The sequence below is a fragment of the Nerophis lumbriciformis genome, linkage group LG35, assembly GCF_033978685.3.
Source record: "Nerophis lumbriciformis linkage group LG35, RoL_Nlum_v2.1, whole genome shotgun sequence".
NCBI lineage: Eukaryota > Metazoa > Chordata > Actinopteri > Syngnathiformes > Syngnathidae > Nerophis > Nerophis lumbriciformis.
This window is the reverse complement of record NC_084582.2, coordinates 22,612,501-22,634,100: the sequence shown is the minus strand read 5'-3', so window position 1 is coordinate 22,634,100 and position 21,600 is coordinate 22,612,501. Positions and strand designations below refer to the sequence as shown.

The 21,600-nt window shown below is 40.7% G+C and overlaps 1 protein-coding gene across 1 annotated transcript in view; it reads left to right on the top strand.

Moving 5' to 3' along the window:
• Positions 1 to 538: 538 nt before the first annotated feature.
• Positions 539 to 21,600, top strand: part of slc12a3 (solute carrier family 12 member 3) — a 152,449-nt gene continuing 131,387 nt past the window's right edge. The window contains exons 1-2 of the mRNA XM_061928125.1: positions 539 to 793; positions 14,770 to 14,898. Coding sequence (XP_061784109.1) covers positions 539 to 793; positions 14,770 to 14,898 — 384 coding nt within the window. The remainder of the gene's footprint in view (positions 794 to 14,769; positions 14,899 to 21,600) is intronic.

Genomic DNA, 21,600 nt, shown 5'->3' with positions numbered 1-21,600 from the left:
GGTATCATTCAAGTCCTCAACTGACTAAAGATCTGGAATCTTTTCTTCCAGATTTGGTCCATGCAATTATTTATTTTGAACCTTTTATGCCAATTTGAACTAATTATGTCAGTGTTTTACTTTGAAAAAAATTGCATATGATAAGTTTGCTGTATTAATATAAACAACAAACATTACATAATTTCTATTTTTTCAAGGACCTTGTTTTAAAGAACAGTTTAGGAATGAAGTTCACATTGACTGCAAGCCTTTAACAGTTTATTCATGTCCTTGACTTGTTTCAGGGGCAACTATTTGCTCTGTGTAATGATGCAGTTTACAACTTACTTTCTAACTAAATAGCTCTCTGGATATGAATGATTAATACTTTAGATGATGTGATCAAAAATAACTAATTTATGTTGTCCTACATGGTGAAGGTACAAGGTTGTAAATCGAGCATTTCCACTCTTCAATGACCACGACTCTCCTCCTGCTCGGCTTCATTATAAAAGCAGCAACATGACCAGAATTCTGTACAATACCAAGACGTTTCCAAATGGAAGTGCCAGTCATCAGCGATGGCGTTCACCTGTCTGACTACAGACCCAGAATCCATTCATCAGTGACTGACAGAGACTATGTGTCTGATTATTATCACTGCTATAATGATGGCAGCCACGTAACACCACGAGGGCCTGATTATGCCACCTTGGATGCCCCTCCAAACTATGAATTCTATGCCAACACAGAAGTGTGTGGACGGAAAAAACGCATCAGGCCGTCTCTCTACCAACTGTCTGTCAACCTTGAGGTGAGGAAAAAGTCAGTCCCTCTTGGAAATAACGGTGTATTTTTGCTAGACACAGCCATGTTCAATGTGAGCTAATTCATTGTATCTACTATACCGATGTTCGGCTGGCTAAGATATATGAGAGAGTATCGGTATTATGGGATGGTGTTAACAGTCTCCAGCTAATTTAATACATATGTGGTGGCGTTGCCCTTAACTGGGCAGTTATTGGACTGACATTTTTAATACGTTGTCTTTGGTAATTTGCGAAAAGATTGAACGGAATCCTCTAAGCCAGAAGTGTCCAACTCATTTTATCCCAAAGGCCGCATGGAGGAAAATCTATTCCCACGCGGGCCGGACTGGTAAAATCATGGCATGATAACTTAAAAATAAAGACAACTTCAAAATGGTTTTCTTTGGCAAAAAATAAAACAAGCATATTCTGAAAAATTGGTGCCGTTTCCAAAACACCATGAACTTCGACTTTGTCTCAGTGTTTTTACAAAGCCATTCAACCTTAAGCATTTCCTGTTCAGCATTACCATGTTGGCAGTTCATAAAGACGGGTTTGGAAAAGCAACCAAGTGTTTCCTCACACTGCCACACTGGTGACATCCGCAACTGCCACAACACATATATTTACCACTATTCAAATATTACAATTAAAATATAATCAAAGCAATGATAAAAATGACAACATGATGGCCAACAGGGGTTAGTGCATGTGCCTCACAATAAGAAGGTCCTGAGTTCAATCCTGGGCTCGGGGTCTTTCTGTGTGGGTTCCCTCCGGGTACTCCGGCTTCCTCCCACCTTCAAAAACATGCACTGGGGATAGGTTGATTGGCAACAATAAATTGGCCCTAGTGAATGAATGTGAGTGTGAATGTTGTCTGTCTATCTGTGATGGCCCTGTGATGAGGTGGCGACTTGTCCAGGGTGTACCCCGCCTACCGCCCGAATGCAGCTGAGATAGGCTCCAGCACCCCCCGCGACCCCGAAAGGGACAAGCGGTAAAAAATGGATAACTACAAACTTAACCAAAGTGAACATGGTAGATTTATTCATAAAATAAAATAGAACAAACAACAAATGTAGAAACACACATTTTTACAATGGAGTTCAGGGTGCACATCGTGCCATCAACAAACTGCGATCGCTGCACGGAACTCTAACTACAAAGATGGTGGTCATGTTGACTTTGCATTTTACTGTTTCGTTATTTGTATCTGTTGAGTGGATCATTTACAATAAAAAAAAAAAAAGTTATTGTGCATTGCTACAGCATTAGTCTGTTGCCAGCCACAATCGAAGCTGATTGGAGTAGCTGCAGCCAATCCAGAGGGTGCTGAAAGTCAGCTTACATGTCATCTTTAAACAGTGTCATGTGTGATGTGGTTTAGGCTTGAATTGCTATTACGACATCCAGTGGACACACAAAGAACAGCAGTTTCTTCCATTTAAAAATTGCAGCTCATGTTACACTTCAATTTATTTTGCGGGCCGTGGGCTTGATTAAACCTGTTCGCAGGCCTGACAAGGCCCCCAGGCCGTACGTTTGACACCCCTGCTCTAAGTGGTCTAATTGGGGTTGCCCCTCTGTCATCTTCGTTTAGCAAATCCAAAAAGAACTTGGTAGCATTCACCACTTTGTTGGCTAGAAAGCTCATTGTCTCATAGTCATTCACATCGACGTCCCACTGGGGTGAGTTTTTCCTTGCCCTTATGTGGGCTCTGTACCGAGGATGTCATTGTGGCTTGTGCAGCCCTTTGAGACACTTGTGATTTAGGGCTAAATAAATAAACATTGATTGATTGTGCCAAATTGGAAGGCTGCAGCGCCTCCCTGCCACACCCGCTGGATTAGAGATATTCTTTATTTCCTTAAATTGCAGAAAATTAGGCTGGCATTGAACAGGTGTCCTGTGAAGTATCAAGAAGTATGGGGTGGTTTCGTAAATTATGAAAAAGAGACTGATCTCAAATTTAACCTGAAAAGTAATTGAATGGTAGATCATTGATGAGCCTTTTGTCTGCTTTTGTGTAGGAGTGTAGTTGTCAGTGGCTTCGTGTCATTATTTGCCTGTTCTTATTCAACTGACACGTTTTTTGCTTTTTTTTGTTTTATTTTTTTACATATATTTGTGGGAGAAAAAAAAGAACGTGTGCCGTGTTTGATTGTTTTTCTGACCTGTACAGTATATGTCGAAAATCCAATAAACACATGTTTAAAAAAAACGAAAAAAAGGAATTAACGATGTCGCAATTGCCCCAATTCATGCAAATTCAACCAATTCCTGCAAATTATGGACAGCCTTGGGACTTTGTCCATTGTTGATGTTTTTTTGATTGATTGAAACTTTTATTAGTAGATTGCACAGTGAAGTACATATTCCGTACAATTGACCACTAAATGGTAACACCCGAATAAGTTTTTCAACTTGTTTAATCGGGGTCCACTTAAATTGATCCATGATACAGATATACTGCATACTATTTTCATAATACACAGATATACTGTATACTATTTTCATAATACAGTCATCACACAAGATAATCATCACAGTATATAAGTATCAACACTTCAGTCATCAACAATTGCATCATCAGAGAAATTGACATTGGAACAGTGTAGGTCTGACTTGGTACATATGTACAGCTAGTATTGGACACAGAGAGAGAGATCAGAAATTATAAGAAAAAGTGACTACATTTGATTGTTTACATTTGATTATTTACAATCCGAGGAGGTATGATGAGGAAGGGAGGGTGTTAGTTTAGGGTTGAAGTTGCCTGGAGGTGTTCTTTTAGTGCGGTTTTGAAGGAGGATAGAGATGCCCTTTCTTTTATACCTGTTGGGAATGCATTCAACATTGATGTGGCATAGAAAGAGAATGAGTTAAGACCTTTGTTAGATCGGAATCTGGGTTTAACATGGTTAGTGGAGCTCCCCCTGGTGTTGTGGTTATGGCGGTCATTTACGTTAAGGAAGTAGTTTGACATGTACTTCGGTATTAGGGAGGTGTAGCGGATTTTATAGACTAGGCTCAGTGCAAGTTGTTTTACTCTGTCCGCTACCCTGAGCCAGCCCACTTTGGAGAAGTGGGTAGGAGTGAGGTGGGATCTGGGGTGGAGGTCTAGAAGTAATCTGACTAGCTTGTTCTGGGATGTTTGGAGTCTAGATTTGAGGGTTTTGGAGGTGCTAGGGTACCAGGAGGTGCATGCGTAATCGAAAAAGGGTTGAACGAGAGTTCCCGCCAGAATCTTCATGGTGCTTTTGTTGACCAGAGAGGAGATTCTATAGAGAAATCTCATTCGTTGGTTGACCTTTTTGATTACCTTGGTTGCCATTTTATCACAGGAAAGATTAGCCTCTAGAATGGAACCTAGGTAGGTGACCTCATCCTTCCTGGCGATAACAATGTCACCCACTTTTATAGTGAAGTCATTGACTTTCTTAAGGTTGATGTGGGACCCAAACAGGATGGATTCTGTTTTACCCAAGTGTATGGATAGCTTGTTGTCAGCGAGCCAGGTGCAAATTCTACAGAGTTCAGCACTGAGGATTTTCTCCACCTGTGACTTGTCCTTGCCGGATACCAGCAGGGCCGAGTCATCCGCAAATAAAAACAATTCACAGTTGCATGCTGATGACATGTCGTTTATGTATACTAGGAACAGTAAAGGCCCCAATATACTGCCTTGGGGGACTCCACAGCTTACTGAGAGGGGGGGGGGGGAGACACGGTGCCGTTCAACTCAACCACCTGTTTCCTCCCCTACAAGTAAGATTGCATCCAGCTCGATGTTGTGCCTGAAATTTATTCCCTGCCAGGAATTGATTCCCGCTGAGGGATGCATTGCTGGGGCTTCATCTGTCTACAACTGATTACTACGTTTAAGACAAACACTATTTGTAGTTAGTGTAACAACGACAAATTGACAGTGTTTGCCATTTATTAGGTATTAATTAGATAGTAAAGGACTGTTATTGATCCAATGTTGATGTGCTAAACCTCTTTTTTGTTTGGAAGTTACATAAAATATTAGCTGTTCTTTGTCATCAATGTATTATTTCCAGCCAAAAAGTGATTTAAAGCAGTATTTTGATATTGACATCTTATCTGTGCATAAATGACTAGCTTACCCTGAGGAGTATTACATATAATAATAAAGTATTTAGGGTCTGATTTACAAACCCCGTTTCCATATGAGTTGGGAAATTGTGTTAGATGTAAATATAAACGGAATACAATGATTTGCAAATCATTTTCAACCCATATTCAGTTGAATATGCTACAAAGACAACATATTTGATGTTCAAACTGATAAACTTTTTTTTTTTGGCAAATAATCATTAACTTTAGAATTTGATGCCAGCAACACGTGACAAAGAAGTTGGGAAAGGTGGCAATAAATACTGATAAAGTTGAGGGATGCTCATCAAACACTTATTTGGAACATCCCACAGGTGTGCAGGCTAATTGGGAACAGGTGGGTGCCATGATTGGGTATAAAAACAGCTTCCCAAAAAATGCTCAGTCTTTGACAAGAAAGGATGAGGCGAGGTACACCCCTTTGTCCACAACTGCGTGAGCAAATAGTCAAACAGTTTAAGAACAACGTTTCTCAAAGTGCAATTGCAAGAAATTTAGGGATTTCAACATCTACGGTCCACAATATCATCAAAAGGTTCAGAGAATCTGGAGAAATCACTCCACGTAAGCGGCATGGCCGGAAACCAACATTGAATGACCGTGACCTTCGATCCCTCAGACGGCACTGTATCAAAAACCGTCATCAATCTCTAAAGGATATCACCACATGGGCTCAGGAACACTTCAGAAAACCACTGTCACTAAATACAGTTTGTCGCTACATCTGTAAGTGCAAGTTAAAGCTCTACTATGCAAAGCGAAAGTCATTTATCAACAACATCCAGAAACGCCGCCGGCTTCTCTGGGCCCGAGATCATCTAAGATGGACTGAAACAAAGTGGAAAAGTGTTCTGTGGTCTGACGAGTCCACATTTCAAATTGTTTTTGGAAATATTCGACATCGTGTCATCCGGACCAAAGGGGAAGCGAACCATCCAGACTGTTATCGACGCAAAGTTCAAAAGCCAGCATCTGTGATGGTATGGGGGTGCATTAGTGCCTAAGGCATGGGTAACTTACACATGTTTGAAGGCACCATTAATGCTGAAAAGTACATACAGGTTTTGGAACAACATATGCTGCCATCTAAGCGCCGTCTTTTTCATTGACGCCCCTGTTTATTTCAGCATTACAATGCCAAGCCACATTCAGCACGTGTTACAACAGCGTGGCTTTGTAAAAAAAGAGTGCGGGTACTTTCCTGGTCCACCTGCAGTCCAGACCTGTCTCCCATCGAAAATGTGTGGCGCATTATGAAGCGTAAAATACGACAGCGTAGACCCGGACTGTTGAACGACTGAAGCTCTACATAAAACAAGAATGGGAAAGAATTCCACTTTCAAAGCTTCAACAATTAGTTTCCTCAGTTCCCAATCGTTTATTGAGTGTTGTTAAAAGAAAAGGTGATGGAACAAAGTGGTGGACATGCCCTTTCCCAAATACTTTGGCACGTGTTGCAGCCATGAAATTCTAAGTTAATTATTATTTGCAAAAAAAAAAAAAAAGTTTATGAGTTTGAACATCAAATATATTGTCTTTGTAGTGCATTCAATTGAATATGGGTTGAAAGGGATTTGCAAATCATTGTATTCCGTTTATATTTACATCTAACACAATTTCCCCAACCCATATGGAAACGGGCTTTGCACAATGATTCAAATACCACACGTTAAACAGCGAGTGCAAAAAAAAAATACAGTGTGTAATATGAGTGCGCATGTTGTGTGTGATCTACTAAGACTGTGTGTGCAATTATACAGTGGTGCAGACCATCTTATTTAAATGAAGATTTTGCGTGCTTTTACCACAGAGGCGATAATTTTCTGCACATTCATGTTGACATGCTCATTCCTACATTTGTTGTGCGATGTGTTGAACAGTCGGCCGCACATCTATAATCTGTAACACCTTTTCTGAATAGACAACAGAAACATATGCACACTGACACTTAATTCTGTGGACAAGGCTGTGGATCGCATCACCAACACATCCGTGCGTCTGAAATAATTCAAACGCAAGAAAATGTGCACAATGAAAGACGTCTTTTCATGTAGGAGATATATTATTTTTAGGGATGTGCCAATCAGGGTTTTATGCTACCAATTCCGATACCAATCATCTATGGGTAAGATTGGCCGATAGCGATCACATAAATTACATACATTATAGTGGGTGTATTTGGCTGGCCACATAAAAAAAAAAAATTAACCATATAGTCACCATAGTTTAGACCAGTGGTCCCCAATTTTTATATATATATATATATATATATATATATATATATATATATATATATATATATATATATATATATATATATATATATATATGCACATATCCATCCATTTTCTACCGCTTGTCCCTGTCGGGGTCGCTGGAGCCTATCCAAGCTGCATTCGGGCAGAAGGCGGGATACACCCTGGACAAGTCGCCATCTCATCGCAGGGCCAACACAGATAGACAGACAACATTCACATTCACATTCACACACTAGGGCCAATTTAGTGTTGGCAATCAACCTATCTCCAGGTATATATATATATACATATATATATATATATATATATGTATATATATATATATATATATGTATACATATATATATATATATATATATATATATATATATATATATATATATATATATATATATATATATATATATATATATATATATATATATATTCCGAGCGCGATGATGTCACGTTATCGATGGAAAAATGCATTTTCAGACATTATGATTTGCCTGATCGGCTTGGAGACACAGAGAATAATAAGCGGTATAAAATGGAGTAGAAAGGACGGATTAAAAAAAATAGTAATAAAAAATTATTATTTTATTTTATTAAATACATATTATTTATTCCAAGTTTAAATATGTTTACTTATTTATTCCAAGTTAAAAAAACAACAACTTGGATCCGGCCCGTGGGCCGTAGTTTGGGGACCCCTGGTTTAAACAAAACTATTTTACTTTCTTTTTCAAGAGACTAAATACAAAACATTTGCAGGCACAAAGCAGCATTTGTTCAGTCAAAAGGAAAACTGAAAACTTAACCTGCTTGCTGGTATCACAGTCTTTAACAGATTGAAATAATCGGGACTCTAAACAAGTTAAATAGTTCAAAAAGTAAAATGAATAAAGAGATTACGTATTTAAAAACATTGCCTGGACCATATACTGTAAATATTGTATAGTAGAAAATGATGTGTGTCAAATGTAGGCTTCATTTGAATAAACTATCAAATAGGTTCCTACACTGAAAAGACATTGTGCAAACTGTCTTGTGCAATGTCAACAGAAAAGAAGAACTTACTAAACTTTGTTATGATTTGTAAAATAAATCATATATGTATGTTGCTTTCTTTTGCCCATTTTCTTTTAAAATAATAACATTCATTTGGTTTAACAGGGCAGCACAGTGGAACAGGAGTTAGTGCGTCTGCCTCACAATATGAAGGTCCTGAGTTCAATCCCGGGCTCGGGATCTTTCTGTGTGGAGTTTGCATGTTCTCCCCGTGACTGCGTGGGTTCCCTCCGGTTTCCTCCCAACCCCAAAGACATGCACCTGGGGATAGGTTGATTGGCAACACTAAATTGGCCCTAGTGTGTGAATGTGAGTGTGAATGTTGTTTGTCTTATCTGTGTTGGCCCTGTGATGAGGTGGCGACTTGTGTACCTTCCGCCTGAATGCAGCTGAGAAAGGCTCCAGCGCCCCCCGCGTCCCTGAAGGGAATAAGCGGTAGAAAATGGATGGATGGATGGGTGGATGGTTTAACAGTCATACAAACAGAAAAACAGCACACTTGAAGTCAGAGTGCATTTACTTTGGACAAGGATACATATTTAACGGCATTTGCGTTTGCATGGAATAAATGCCTATAACTTGTTATCAAGCATTGTGGGGAGATTATTTTTTTAAAAGAAGAGCATCTCTGTTTTTTCAGTCTTTAGTCTCTAACCAGTCAAACGGCAGTGTAGCAAACTGGGCGGACTACAAATGGAACATGAAATGGCGGTTCTTGGTTGAAGTCCTTCTGAGTAGCCTCTGTCATCAGACCAAGAAACAATCTGTGGGTTTTGGTCTTCAGCGCTTCAGAATAATATATGCCTTTGTACCTTGAAAAGGGAGAATCACATTCATTTCACATGAAACTCATTGTTGAAAGTTGCTTAAGAATTCAACCATTAACTGTGCACATGCAAATGCTTTCTCCCCATCATTATTTTGCTGACCATGTTCACACCTTGGGTCCATGATGGTTGCCAAGCTGTAGAGGGGCTTCTTTTCAATGTCAGCAAATATTTTGGTGTCAGCTTCCAACAATATTGTCATGTCTTTTGATCATGTTTTGTTTAGTTATGTCCTGTTTGGTTTTTGGACTCTTTTTAGTTTCTGTTTACGCTCCATTGTTTTTGTTTCCATGACTACTCATTGGTTTCACCTGTCATGCATTTGGACTCACGCACCGGACTCATTTGGACACACGCACCTGTTGTAATCAAGACACTATTATTTAAGCTTGTAGTTGCCAGGCAGTCGGTCTGGCGACATTAACTCTGTTTACTTCTGTACCCTTGCTACTTCTGATACTCATGCCTGTTCATAGTTATGCTTCATGCCATGCCACGTAAGTTTTGTTTGTTCATGTCACAGTTAGCGAGTTTTGTTTCATGTTCATAGTTTCTGCCTTTGTGCTCGTTTTTGTTTTCATTAGCCAAGTTTGTACCTTTGCCTTTGTGCGCGCCTTTTGTTGGTACTTTTTGTTAGTGTTAAGATAAATAATGTCCTTACCTCCACGCCATGTCCGCTTCAGTTCGTTTGCATCTTGGGAAAGCAACCCACGCAATAATTTGCGTCGCCCAAGTCCAGGTCCTGACAAATGTGGCCTTAGTTGTTGTCACGCCATGATCTGCTGCAGTATCTTTGGCAGGCCGACGCTTTAAAACCATCGATGTGTATTTCTGGTCTTGTCATACTCGTCCGGACAGAAGTGTGACACAGCAGTGCGGCTGGATCAAAAGAGACGTCGGAGACGCTTTACAGAACCAAAAGTCGCTTTATTACAAGCGAGCGTCATTATACAGGATTACAGTTCCTGGAGGAGGTCAGGTCAAGAAAATGAGGCACTCCTAACTTGGAGGAGCTGAACCACAGTCTTATATTCCTTCTTTCTCTGTCTGGGTGTGTGTTAATTCAGGAGAGTACAACCAGACCATGTAAGGAGATGTTCATGTGTAAGTGACCGGAAAACAACCTCTGTATGTTGTAACTTAAATGTTAGTGTGAAGATAGACATGGAGTCTCTCCTCCAGGATAGAGCTATCACTTTTGTATTCCGGAGTCTGAATTTATTGCCTCTTCTCGTGAGAGAGTTAACCCAGTCCACATACGAATGTCCAACTAAGGCTCCTTATTTTAATATGGGCTCACACTATTTACTTTAACCTGGTGGTTCGCTTTCTCCAAGTTGAATATAAACATTTACCATATGTAGAACATAATAATAATAATAATAACTGGGATTTATATAGCGCTTTTCTAAGTACCCAAAGTCGCTTTACATGTAGAACCCATCATTCATTCACACCTGGTGGTGGTAAGCTACTTTCATAGCCACAGCTGCCCTGGGGTAGACTGACGGAAGCGTGGCTGAAATTTGCGCCAACGGCCCCTCCGACCACCACCTATCATTAATTTCACCGGAGTAAGTGGCACCGGGGGCAAAGGGTGAAGTGTCCCACCCAAGGACACAACGGCAGCAATTTTTGTATGGTAAGAGGCGGGGAGCGAACCTGCAACCCTCAGGTTTCTGGCACAGTTGCTCTACCCACTACGCCATGCCGCCCCCATAACATGAGTTAAATAATTCACTTCACCATCACAGAGGGTATCACATCAGTGGCAGATGCAGTTGATGAGCTTATTTCCTCAGTCAGTTCTTCAGTTCTTCAAAAGATGGCATAGGCACCCAAAGCCGGTTTTTGCTCAAGAAGATTATGAAGCATATAGTAGGTGCTACTCCACCTTGTGCTAACATCTTGTTGTGGTCTTTTGGTGGGCTGGCTGAGTTGTTTCTGTATGCTCTGAAGTCTTGCATAGGCTAAAGGAGAATGCCTAAAATGCCCCACAATGCATCTCCCTGTGGCAATAATGTCATTTATAGTGCGCTATGACAGCACTGCATCATGGATGGCCAGCTGCAGTGTGCCTTCCATCCCAAATTTGGTAATCCAGCATCTGTCATACCTTCCCCATGTTACGGGCATTATCTCTCAGGATCACATGCACCTCGTTGTTCGGAATATGCCACGTTTGGAACATTTTTGTAAATGCATCTGCTAAAGCTACGGCAGTGTGGGAGCCAGAAAACTCCTAGGCATGCAGAGCAGCTTTTTGAAGTTGGAAATTAAAATCATTCCAGCGAACTGTAAGGCTCAACATCGCCATAGGACTGACATCCGAGCTCCATATATCCCTCGTGAAGCTTAGAGAGGATGAGACGTCTTCTTTAAGGAGACTTTCCATGTGAGATTACACTGCCTGGTGGAGCTCAGGCAGGACTCCGTCTGTAAAATATTCCCATCCAGGTAGCACGTAGCGGATTCCCGTCCAGGTAGCACGTAGCGGGGCTTTAAATGAGAGAGAAGTCGGCGAAACCCGGTGTCTTCCACTTCTGGCTGGTCATCCAATCCGATGACTTCCATAATTTTCTTTGAAATTTGCTTAGCCTTCTGGCTATCGTGCTCATACGGGTGAGTGTTGCCCAGCATTGGCTGAGTTAGCTTCCTTTTAGCATTAGCTGCTACCACCGTCTTTTTTTCATTCTCTGCTGTGAGCCTCGAGAATTCAACGTACACCGACAAATGTCAGCTCTGCAAATGTCGTATCAAATTGGTTTTGTTAAAAGTTTAAAACCAGGCCCCCTCCACCAGATATGTTCTAGTGGCATGTGTTGCAGGATGCAAACTTAGCTCTCACAGATAACAAAAAACTTGCAGACCACGAATATGATTGTTTTGAATTGCCGCCGCCACATGGCAGGGGCGATACGACACTGCTGGCAGGCTGCAAAGTATCAGCCAGAGTCCAGCGTTATTTCTTAGGGATCGGTCGTGAATAATCGGCAATGGCGATCATGTCCTTTTTTCACAGCCATTGGCCGGTACTGACAAAGGATTTTTCACACAGCTTTTGGAAGACAAGGAGTCTTTGATTAATTGATTGAGACTTTTATTAGTAGGTTGCACAGTGAAGTACATATTCCGTACAATTGACCACTAAATGGTAACACCCGAATACGTTTTTCAACTCTTCAAATTGATTCATGATACAAATATATACTATCATATATACTATCATCATAATACAGTCATCACACAAGATAATCATCAGGGTATATACATTGAATTATTTACATTATTTACAATTCGGGGTGTGGAGGGGCAGGGTGGTTAGGTTTGGTTGTTATCATCAGTCATCAACAATTGAGAACAGATAAATGGATATTGAAACAGTGTAGGTCTGACTTGGTAGGATATGTACAGCAAGTAGTGGACATAGAGAGAGAGAGAGAGGCATAAGAAAAGTATCTACATTTGATTATTAACAATCCGGGGAGGGTGTTAGTTTAGGGTTGAAGTTGCCTGGAGGTGTACTTTTATTGCGGTTTTGAAGGAGGATAGAGATGTTCTTTCTTGTATACCTGTTGGGAGCGCATTCCACATTGATGTGGCATAGAAAGAGAATGAGTTAAGACCTTTGTTAGATCGGAATCTGGGTTTAACGTGGTTAGTGGAGCTCCCCCTGGTGTTGTGGTTATGGCGGTCATTTACGTTAAGGAAGTAGTTTGACATGTACTTTGGTATCAGGGAGGTGTAGCGGATTTTATAGACTAGGCTCAGTGCAAGTTGTTTTACTCTAAACTTAGTCATCAAGTTTGCCAAAAAACAGAACACCTGACACGTAACAATTACCGTATTTTCCGCACTATTAGCCGCACCTAAAAACCACAAATTTACTCAAAAGCTGACAGTGCGGCTTATAACCCGGTGCGCTTTATATATGGATTAATATTAAGATTCATTTTCATAAAGTTTAGGTCTCGCAACTACGGTAAACAGCCGCCATCTTTTTTCCCAGTAGAAGAGGAAGTGCTTCTTCTTCTACGCCAAGGTAAGCACCCGCCCCCATAGAAGAAGAAGCGCGCGGGTATTACGTTTCATTTCCTTTGTGTGTTTACATCTGTAAAGACCACAAAATGGCTCCTACTAAGCGACACACTGTGGTTCTAGCTTGCCATGCTAATGGCCAGAAACTTCCACCCATGGTGATATTAAAAAGGAAGACCTTGCCAAAAGAGAACTTTCCAGCCGGCGTCATCATAAAAGCTAACTCGAAGGGATGGATGGATGAAGAAAAGATGAGCGAGTGGTTAAGGGAAGTTTACGCGAAGAGGCCGGGTGGCTTTTTTCACGCAGCTCCGTCCATGTTGATATACGACTCCATGCGCGCCCACATCACAGATGGTGTCAAAAAACAAGTGAAGCACACAAATACAACACTCGCCGTCATTCCGGGTGGATTAACCAAAGAACTCCAACCGCTCGATATTGGAGTCAACAAGGCATTTAAAGCATGACTGCGAACGGCGTGGGAACAATGGATGACCGAAGACGAACACACATTCACTAAGACAGGGAGACAGCGCCGGACGACATACGCCAACATCTGCCAGTGGATCGTAAATGCCTGGGCGGATATTTCGGTCTCAACTGTGGTCCGAGCTTTCCGGAAGGCAGGATTCACGGAACTGCTGGAAAAACAACAGCGACACTGACTCCGATGACTTCGACGAGACGGAGCCGGCCATTTTGGATCCCGTAATTCGCCCAACTTTTTAATTCGGACACCGTAGGAGAAGAATTCGAGGGATTTATGAATGAAGAATAACTTCAGAAAGTGAGTGTTATGTTTATTTTGTGTGTTGTGACATTAACGTTCGAGCAACATTAAGTTATTGCTATTGCTCTGCACTATTTTGAATTTTACTATGTTTGTGATTGCACATTTGCACATTACCGTACATTTTGGGAGTGAACAGAGTTGTTAGAACGCTGGTTTTTAATATATTATTAAAGTTTAACTGACCTACCTATTTTTGACATTCCCTGTAGCGCAGTTAGATGCGGCTTATAACACGGGGCGGCTTATAGGTGGACAAAGTTTTGAAATATGCCGTTCATTGAAGGCGCGGCTTATAACACGGGGCGGCTTATGGTGCGGAAAATACGGTATTTAAAATCTGTTGGGCTCTGTATTTTGAAATTTGTTTGGTAGTTTGTGGTGGCCGCGTGTCAAGAATGCAGGCACAGAGATGGCCTGAGTAGGATGCAGGGCTGACCCCTGGCTGGAGTGTTTGTCAGGTGCACGGTCCCCGTAAACAAGATTTCCCCTTTTTCCTCACAATGACAGCATCTCAGTCACATTGCGCAAATTTTTGCGATTAAGATTGAGTTTTAGCCAACATCGAATTCCAATAACGCGTAAATCTATGATTTGTTTACTTCCGTGCACCCTGAAACCGGAAGTGGGGCGTTAAAAAAATCCATGGCTGTTCCGCTGTGTCTTTTTTCATGCTTTGCAGCGGCAAATGAATGTGAGAGCGTGCGTGTCATAATTACGACGGTCAGCTGGATAAAAAAGTACCGATAGTCCAGGATTTCAACGGTCTTCTTGGACAGACCCAATTAGGAACCGGTACCAACAACAAAGGGCACTTGGCATACATTGCTACTCATAATGCTAAAAACAATGGTTGCGCCTTATTGTGCAGGACATCTCCAGACCTCCAATGTACGAGGAGACCACAAGTGAACGCATGGAAGGTGACGACTGTCAGGAAGAGGAGCAAACGGAGCAGCTTGCTCAACCAATAAGATTTGGCTGGGTGCAGGGAGTCATGGTGAGTAGAACATTTACATTGACATGTTTGTTTGTTCACATTGAAATGTGTCTTTGGATGTGATGTTGCATGAACTTCATGACTATTCTTGTCTGTAATGTCTCAATTTAAATTTGTTTAAAGTCGGATGATATTGGCAATAACACAGAAGACATGAGTAATACCATTCATTTTAAAGATAAAAACACCTTTACATACACTGGATGCAATTTGTTTCTTCATGTCTGAAATTATATCAGACTAAACTTGTTTATTTTAGGACAAGGGGACATTTTATTTACCTGAGCGGCTCGGAGACACCGAAGAAACAAGCAGTAGAAAATGGATTAGAAAGGACAGATTAAAAAAAAAAAAAAAATTAAAAAAATAATAATAATGTATCCCGCAGGCAGGATTTTGGTGACCCTATGGCTAAATGCTTCAAAAATCAGACAGAGAATGTTCTATTGCTCTTGTTGAAATCTGAGGTTTGTGCAGTAGACGCAATACTACCAAATGGAGTTGTCACGATACAATATGATATCAACTATGATATCATCAAAAAAAACAGTATGCGATTATATGGCCTTGCATGTAAAATGTTTGATATAATCTGCGGTCCAAGCAGTCCTGCAGCACCTTTACTTGTGCAAAACTGGACAGCCAGTGTTTTTTTTTGTTCTTTTTGATGTTAAGGTTTGACTTAGAGGGCAGCACGGTGGAAAAGGGGTTAGTGCATCTGCCTCACAATACGAAGGTCCTGAGTAGTCTTGGGTTCAATTCCAGGCTCGGGATCTTTCTGTGTGGAGTTTGCATGTTCTCCCCGTGACTGCGTGGGTTCTCTCCGGGTACTCCGGCTTCCTCCCACTTCCAAAGACATGCACCTGGGGATAAGTTGATTGGCAACACTAAAATTGGCCCTAGTGTGTGAATGTTGTCTGTCTATCTGTGTTGGCCCTGCGATGAGATGGCGACTTGTCCAGGGTGTACCCCGCCTTCCGCCCGATTGTAGCTGAGATAGGCTCCAGCGCCCCCCGCGACCCCAAAGGGAATAAGCGGTAGAAAATGGATGGATGGATGGGTTTGACTTAGACTTAGACCAACTTTATTGATCCACAGGGGAAATTGTTCCACACAGTAGCTCAGTTTCAAAGGATGAAAAGGATAATGCAGGTTTTAAGTGGACTAAAAATGTACCATTGTCGTGTAATGGACCCGAGTTGTGGAATATTAAAATCTAATAAAAATGTTGCTTAAAACAAATATAAATATCAAGAACCCAATGTAGTGAGAGCAGCTGTCCAAAATAAGGGAAGATGATTATGCTTGTTCGCACTGTATTACAATACACATTAAACCGTCCGGTTGTCAATACTAAAAATACCAATTGGTAACCAATATTATGGTGAGGGTACAGCCGCGACAGGCGCAGTGGGTCAGCGTCCTGGCTCCACCCACTTCCACAGTGTCCTCCTGCACACAGAATTAAAACGGAGGCAGGCCACGGGGATAAAATCTTCTAAAACTACGGAGACGCTCTCCGGGCTGACGCCACACTTTCACGCAAGGCAGGGTTTCCCCTGCCCCTGCTGTAGTTCCGCGTCAAAGTATTGGGTACGCCCACTCTCCTCGCCAGTCGCCGGTCACTCGCGGGACCTACGTGGCCGTACCCGTCCCGTCTCGCTCCGCCTCTTGGTTGCTCCCGGGGGTCGCCGCAGGTCTCTGGGTCCCAATCGCTCCCTGTCCACAGAACCAAACAGCCAACGCAGTTGGTTGCCCCCACAGATCCACAACACACGTCACTTACTTCGGAGGCAGAGTTTCCTCTGCACCTGCGTGTTGTGGGCTTCTTGGGGTTCGCTCCGGTAGCCTGCGGGGTAGTCCAGGGGTTCCTTCCCAGCCTGCGTGCGTCCACCCGGTCGATTCTTCCCTGATCGCTTCCTCCTCCTGTCGCTTCCCTCCTTCGGTCGCTCTTCCTTCGGTCGCTCATCCTTCGGTCGCTCATCCTTCTGTCGCTTCCCTCCCTCGGTCGCTCTTCCTTCCCTGAAGTCTGTTGGATGCTTCCCTTTTAAATGTGTGCAGTCCTAATGCTCCACAGGTGCGTCTGATCTCAGGTTTGATTGGGCACTTTGGTTGTCAGGGGCAACAAGCTAAAAGGGGCAAGTCTTAAAATGCCAGCAAAGTCCACAAGGAGTAAAAACATGCAATTAAAAATACAATCAAAATCCACAAAGTCTAAAAACATGCAACTAAAAATACAATCAAATTCCACAGCAATAAAAACACTAAGACATGCATGGCGATGAAACATAAAAAAATAAAATCCCCGACTTGTGTCCCATCACAGTCGCAATATAAAAAATAACATATATGTAATATTTACATAGTCCATATACAGTATATAATATATACTGATATATTATATTTTTATGTAATATATACAATATATAACAAATCCCAATTACCATGTACAATATTACAGTATATGTAACAGCTGCACCAAAAAATAAATAAAAAAAGGGCAGCATAAAATAGAGTAGATCCAGCAGAAAATATACATAATAAACAAACAAAGAACATTTACATTATTGATAGCAAATGCAAAACGTCACAAGGTGATTTAATGTTATAAAAAAAAAAAATGCAGCAACTTTTTGAAAGAAGCTGTTTCGGATTTAAGTATCACACACAAGAACCGTGAAACTGTTTTTTTTGTTTTTTTTGTCTTATTAGCATTTTTGAAATCGGGTATTATTGTGATAATGAAACTTAGTTCACACATTGTCAATGAAATTACTGAATGACAGGACGTATTATATTAAATTTCATGACGGACTTAATCCCTTTCTTTCTCTGAGAGTGAGAGAATGACCTAGCGAAATTCACCTAAATCATCACATGACAGTTAATTATTAATTGAATTCACTTGATTTTATCTTGCACAAAAAAGGTAAATCAGTCAAGAATTTGTTTTCTATGTACTCATATTAGTCCGAAACACACATGCAATTCATTTAAAGGGGCTATCCTGCACTATTACGGCTTCTCGTGCGTAATGACATCATGACGTACGTACGAAACACATGCACGCGCATTAGCTTTAGGTGTTGTTAGCTAATAATAGCAATTTCCATAGCTAGCATTAGCTGCCAATGAACGTTTATTCTATCGTAAAAACAACATGACTGCAAATTGTTAGTTACTTCTCTTGGACTGCTTTTGTATGTGCACATTATATAGCGTTTACGAGCAATCTTTATGAGACAAGGAGACAAAAGGCGTTTTTTTGTTTTTTTCCGCATTCTAATATGTAAAAATGGTCTCATTCTCAGTGGCTCGCAATGCAGCAATCAATTCTACCACTAAAGCCCTTTAAAATGCATTCAAAAACTGCCAACAATACTTCATTTACGTTCCGTAACCTGAATAATAACCAAACTGTAGTGACCAGAGGTGGGTAGAGTAGCCAGAAATTGTACTCAAGTAAGAGTACTGTTACTTTAGAGATGTATTACTCAAGTAAAAGTAAGGAGTAGTCACCCAAATATTTACTTGAGTAAAAGCAAAAAGTGTGTTGTGAAAAAACTACTCAAGTACTGAGTAACTGATGAGTAACCTGTTCGTTTAATAATGACGGCAACAAATAATGCACAAAAACATAAAAATAGCAATGAGCAAATTCAGAGCCAGGAATATCTCTTAAGCAACAAAAACTTAGACTTAGACTCAAATTTGAACTTTACAGTACAGATAAGAACGAAATTTCGTTGCATTAGCTCATGGTAGTGCAGGATAAAAAAGCAATAAGGTGCAGATATAAATAAATAAATAGGTTATTGTACAGATAAATATATTGCACTTTTTCATATGCATCCGCGTTTATGGATGTATGTTATATTGTCTTTTTTATTCCAGCGAATTAATCCATTTTGGGGGGAGTTGAGGGGATAATTATGATGCGTTCAAGAGCAAACAATAATATATATTAAATAATAATACATTAACATAAAAAAGAAATTAAGGCAAATTGAGCCACACTAACTTAACAGCACCATAGGCTCAGTAGGCAGAGATTACAAAGGAAAATAACAAGTTAGCCTTTACGGAAACCATAAACTGATAGGTGTGGGCTGCACCTGGGAACACACTGATTGGTGTTTCTATGCATGCGTGTGTGTGTGTGTGTGTGTCAGAGGTGTGAATTCGAGTCACATGACTTGGACTTGAGTCAGACTCGAGTCATGAATTTGGTGACTTGAGACTCGACTTGACAAAATGTAAAGAGACTTGCAACCCGACTTAGATTTTAACATCAATGACTTGTGACTTCACTTGGACTTGAGCCTTTTGACTTGACAAGACTTGCTACTTTCCCCAAAACCCAAAGATTAAAAAGTTATTCAGAAGCGCTCCGTATCTTTCATTTTGTACGTCTGTGTCTATCAGCGTGTGTGCTGCCTGTCAGCGTGCGTGCTCTCAGTACAACAGCAAAACAAATTAGTTCTACGTTGTTTTCGTCCCACAGCACTCATCCAATCAAATTGCAGGACGACCAACGAAGAAGAGTTGTCAAACAACGCGCCAGTGAGAAAAAATTATGCCAAAGTTGGTTTCGTTCTGGTATAAAAACTATGACTTGGTCAACAAAAAACAAATTGCAGTATGCAAAACATGCAGTTTGAATATTACAGACGGAGGCGCAACAACTTCCAACTTCGTTCGACATTTGAAGTTGCACAAAGAACGGTAAGTTTTGAATGCAAGCTAGCGTTTATTGGCTAAGTAACGTGACTTTTATTTGCTGTGTAGTTAAATCAGTGAGGCTGCAAACTCACTGCTAACGTTATAACCATAGACATCTTATAAGTAGACGCAGCATCGAGCGCTACTGCCTACCGGCGCTGACGAGACACGGGGCCGCCATCTTGGAGTGGTGATCCGCTCCACTCAGTACAATTTATTTAGCAGGCGCAATGAACTGTCAGCACATTTCATTCATTTTACCTCTCTGAATACCACTGATTTTCACACGCTTTTTTGTCATACGTGTAGCTATGATAAAAGACACATGTTTTATTATTCATAGTTTGCTTAACAGTAATAGAATATTCTTAGATGCTATAAGTGACCAGACGTCCGAGATCAAAACTGGGAATATAATCTCAGAGAAGGGGGGAAAAACGGTCAGCTATTTTTAAGTTGAAGAAACAATATGATTAGGTTGTATATACATGTGTATATTCTACATAAACAATATATATCTATATATATTATAGACTGTATCTCTGTTGCTGCAGCAGCAGAGAGTTTATTCTGTCTTGACACTTTGTATTGATATTTTCTATTACATTCTTCCCTTTAATGATAATGTTTACAGTGATTGTTTTATATGTATTTTTTATGTATGTCGCTTTGGATAAAAGCGTCTGCCAAATACTTAAACATAAACATACACCTGAAAGTGTCATGTCTGTGTGATCATGTTTTGTTTTAGTAATGTTCGGTTTAAATTTTGGACTTTTTGTGCACTTTTGTTTTGTTTTGTCACCATAGCAACCATTAGTTTTCACCTGTCACGTCACGCACCTGTTTCACGTTCGGACTCACACACACCTGTCACCAATCATGTCACTGTTATTTAAGCCTACCTTTGTTCATCACTCGTTCTGCCTGCGTTGTTTTGATGTCACACCGGTTTATGTCTTGCTCTGTCCAAGTAAGTTTCCATGTCCTAGTTTTTGTTAATTAGCAGCTTTTTATGTTTTAGGCACACTTGCCTTTTTTGGTTGTATTTTTGTGTTTTGTGGTAGTGAGTGTTTTATGAGAAATAAATCACTTCCTACCTTTACGCTGTCGTCCGGAGCCGTTCTTGCGTTGGAAGAACAACCCCGCAGCAAGCTGCGACCCCCACGTGACAGAAAGTCTTTATATCAGCTAAAACCACCAATCTGTTTCACTAGATTCAGAATAAAACCAAATTCTGTCTTACCCAACAATGTTAGTATTTGAATATTGTTACTTGAAGACTTATTCCTGGTTACAATTATACTGTTAAGAAAGTATTGTCTTATACTTTTCCTAAAATGAGAATGCATCATAATCAGTGGCGGCTGGTGAATTTTTTTTGAGGTGGGGCTGAAAGTTTGTAAACCAAACCCCTGTAGGGGCGTCATCCTCCCCCAGAAGATTTCTTTGTGATTTCCACATACAAATATTGAAGATCTTTGCTCCTTCTCAACTCTGTGATAACATTATTTTCACAAAATACAACCAATAGTACGTTAATGTTACATCTTACTTGTGAAAAGTAATCCCCTGATTCCTATTTTCAACAGTCCGCTGATTTGAGCAAAAAACGTTGAACACCAGCGTCTTTGTTTTCTACCTGTCAACTGTCAGTTTAGGCTGCTCGCCGGCTCCTCATCACCACTTCAAAATGGCGGCCAAATTGCTCGCGTCACAGCAGCCAATGATGCGTCTACTTATAAGATATGTATGGTTATAACGTCATTGCAAACATGGCAAGCTGTTGCGTCCACTGCAGTTCGCTACCTTATTCATACTTTTTGTCTTTTAAGCAGGGTTGCATGAGGTACCTACACATAACGTTACGTTAGTCAATGTATCACACACCGTAACGTAACGTTAGACGGCGGTCAGCAGCACCGCGTATTTTAGCCACCTACAAAAAGACAAACATAGTCAAATAAAGGTCAGTTAAAA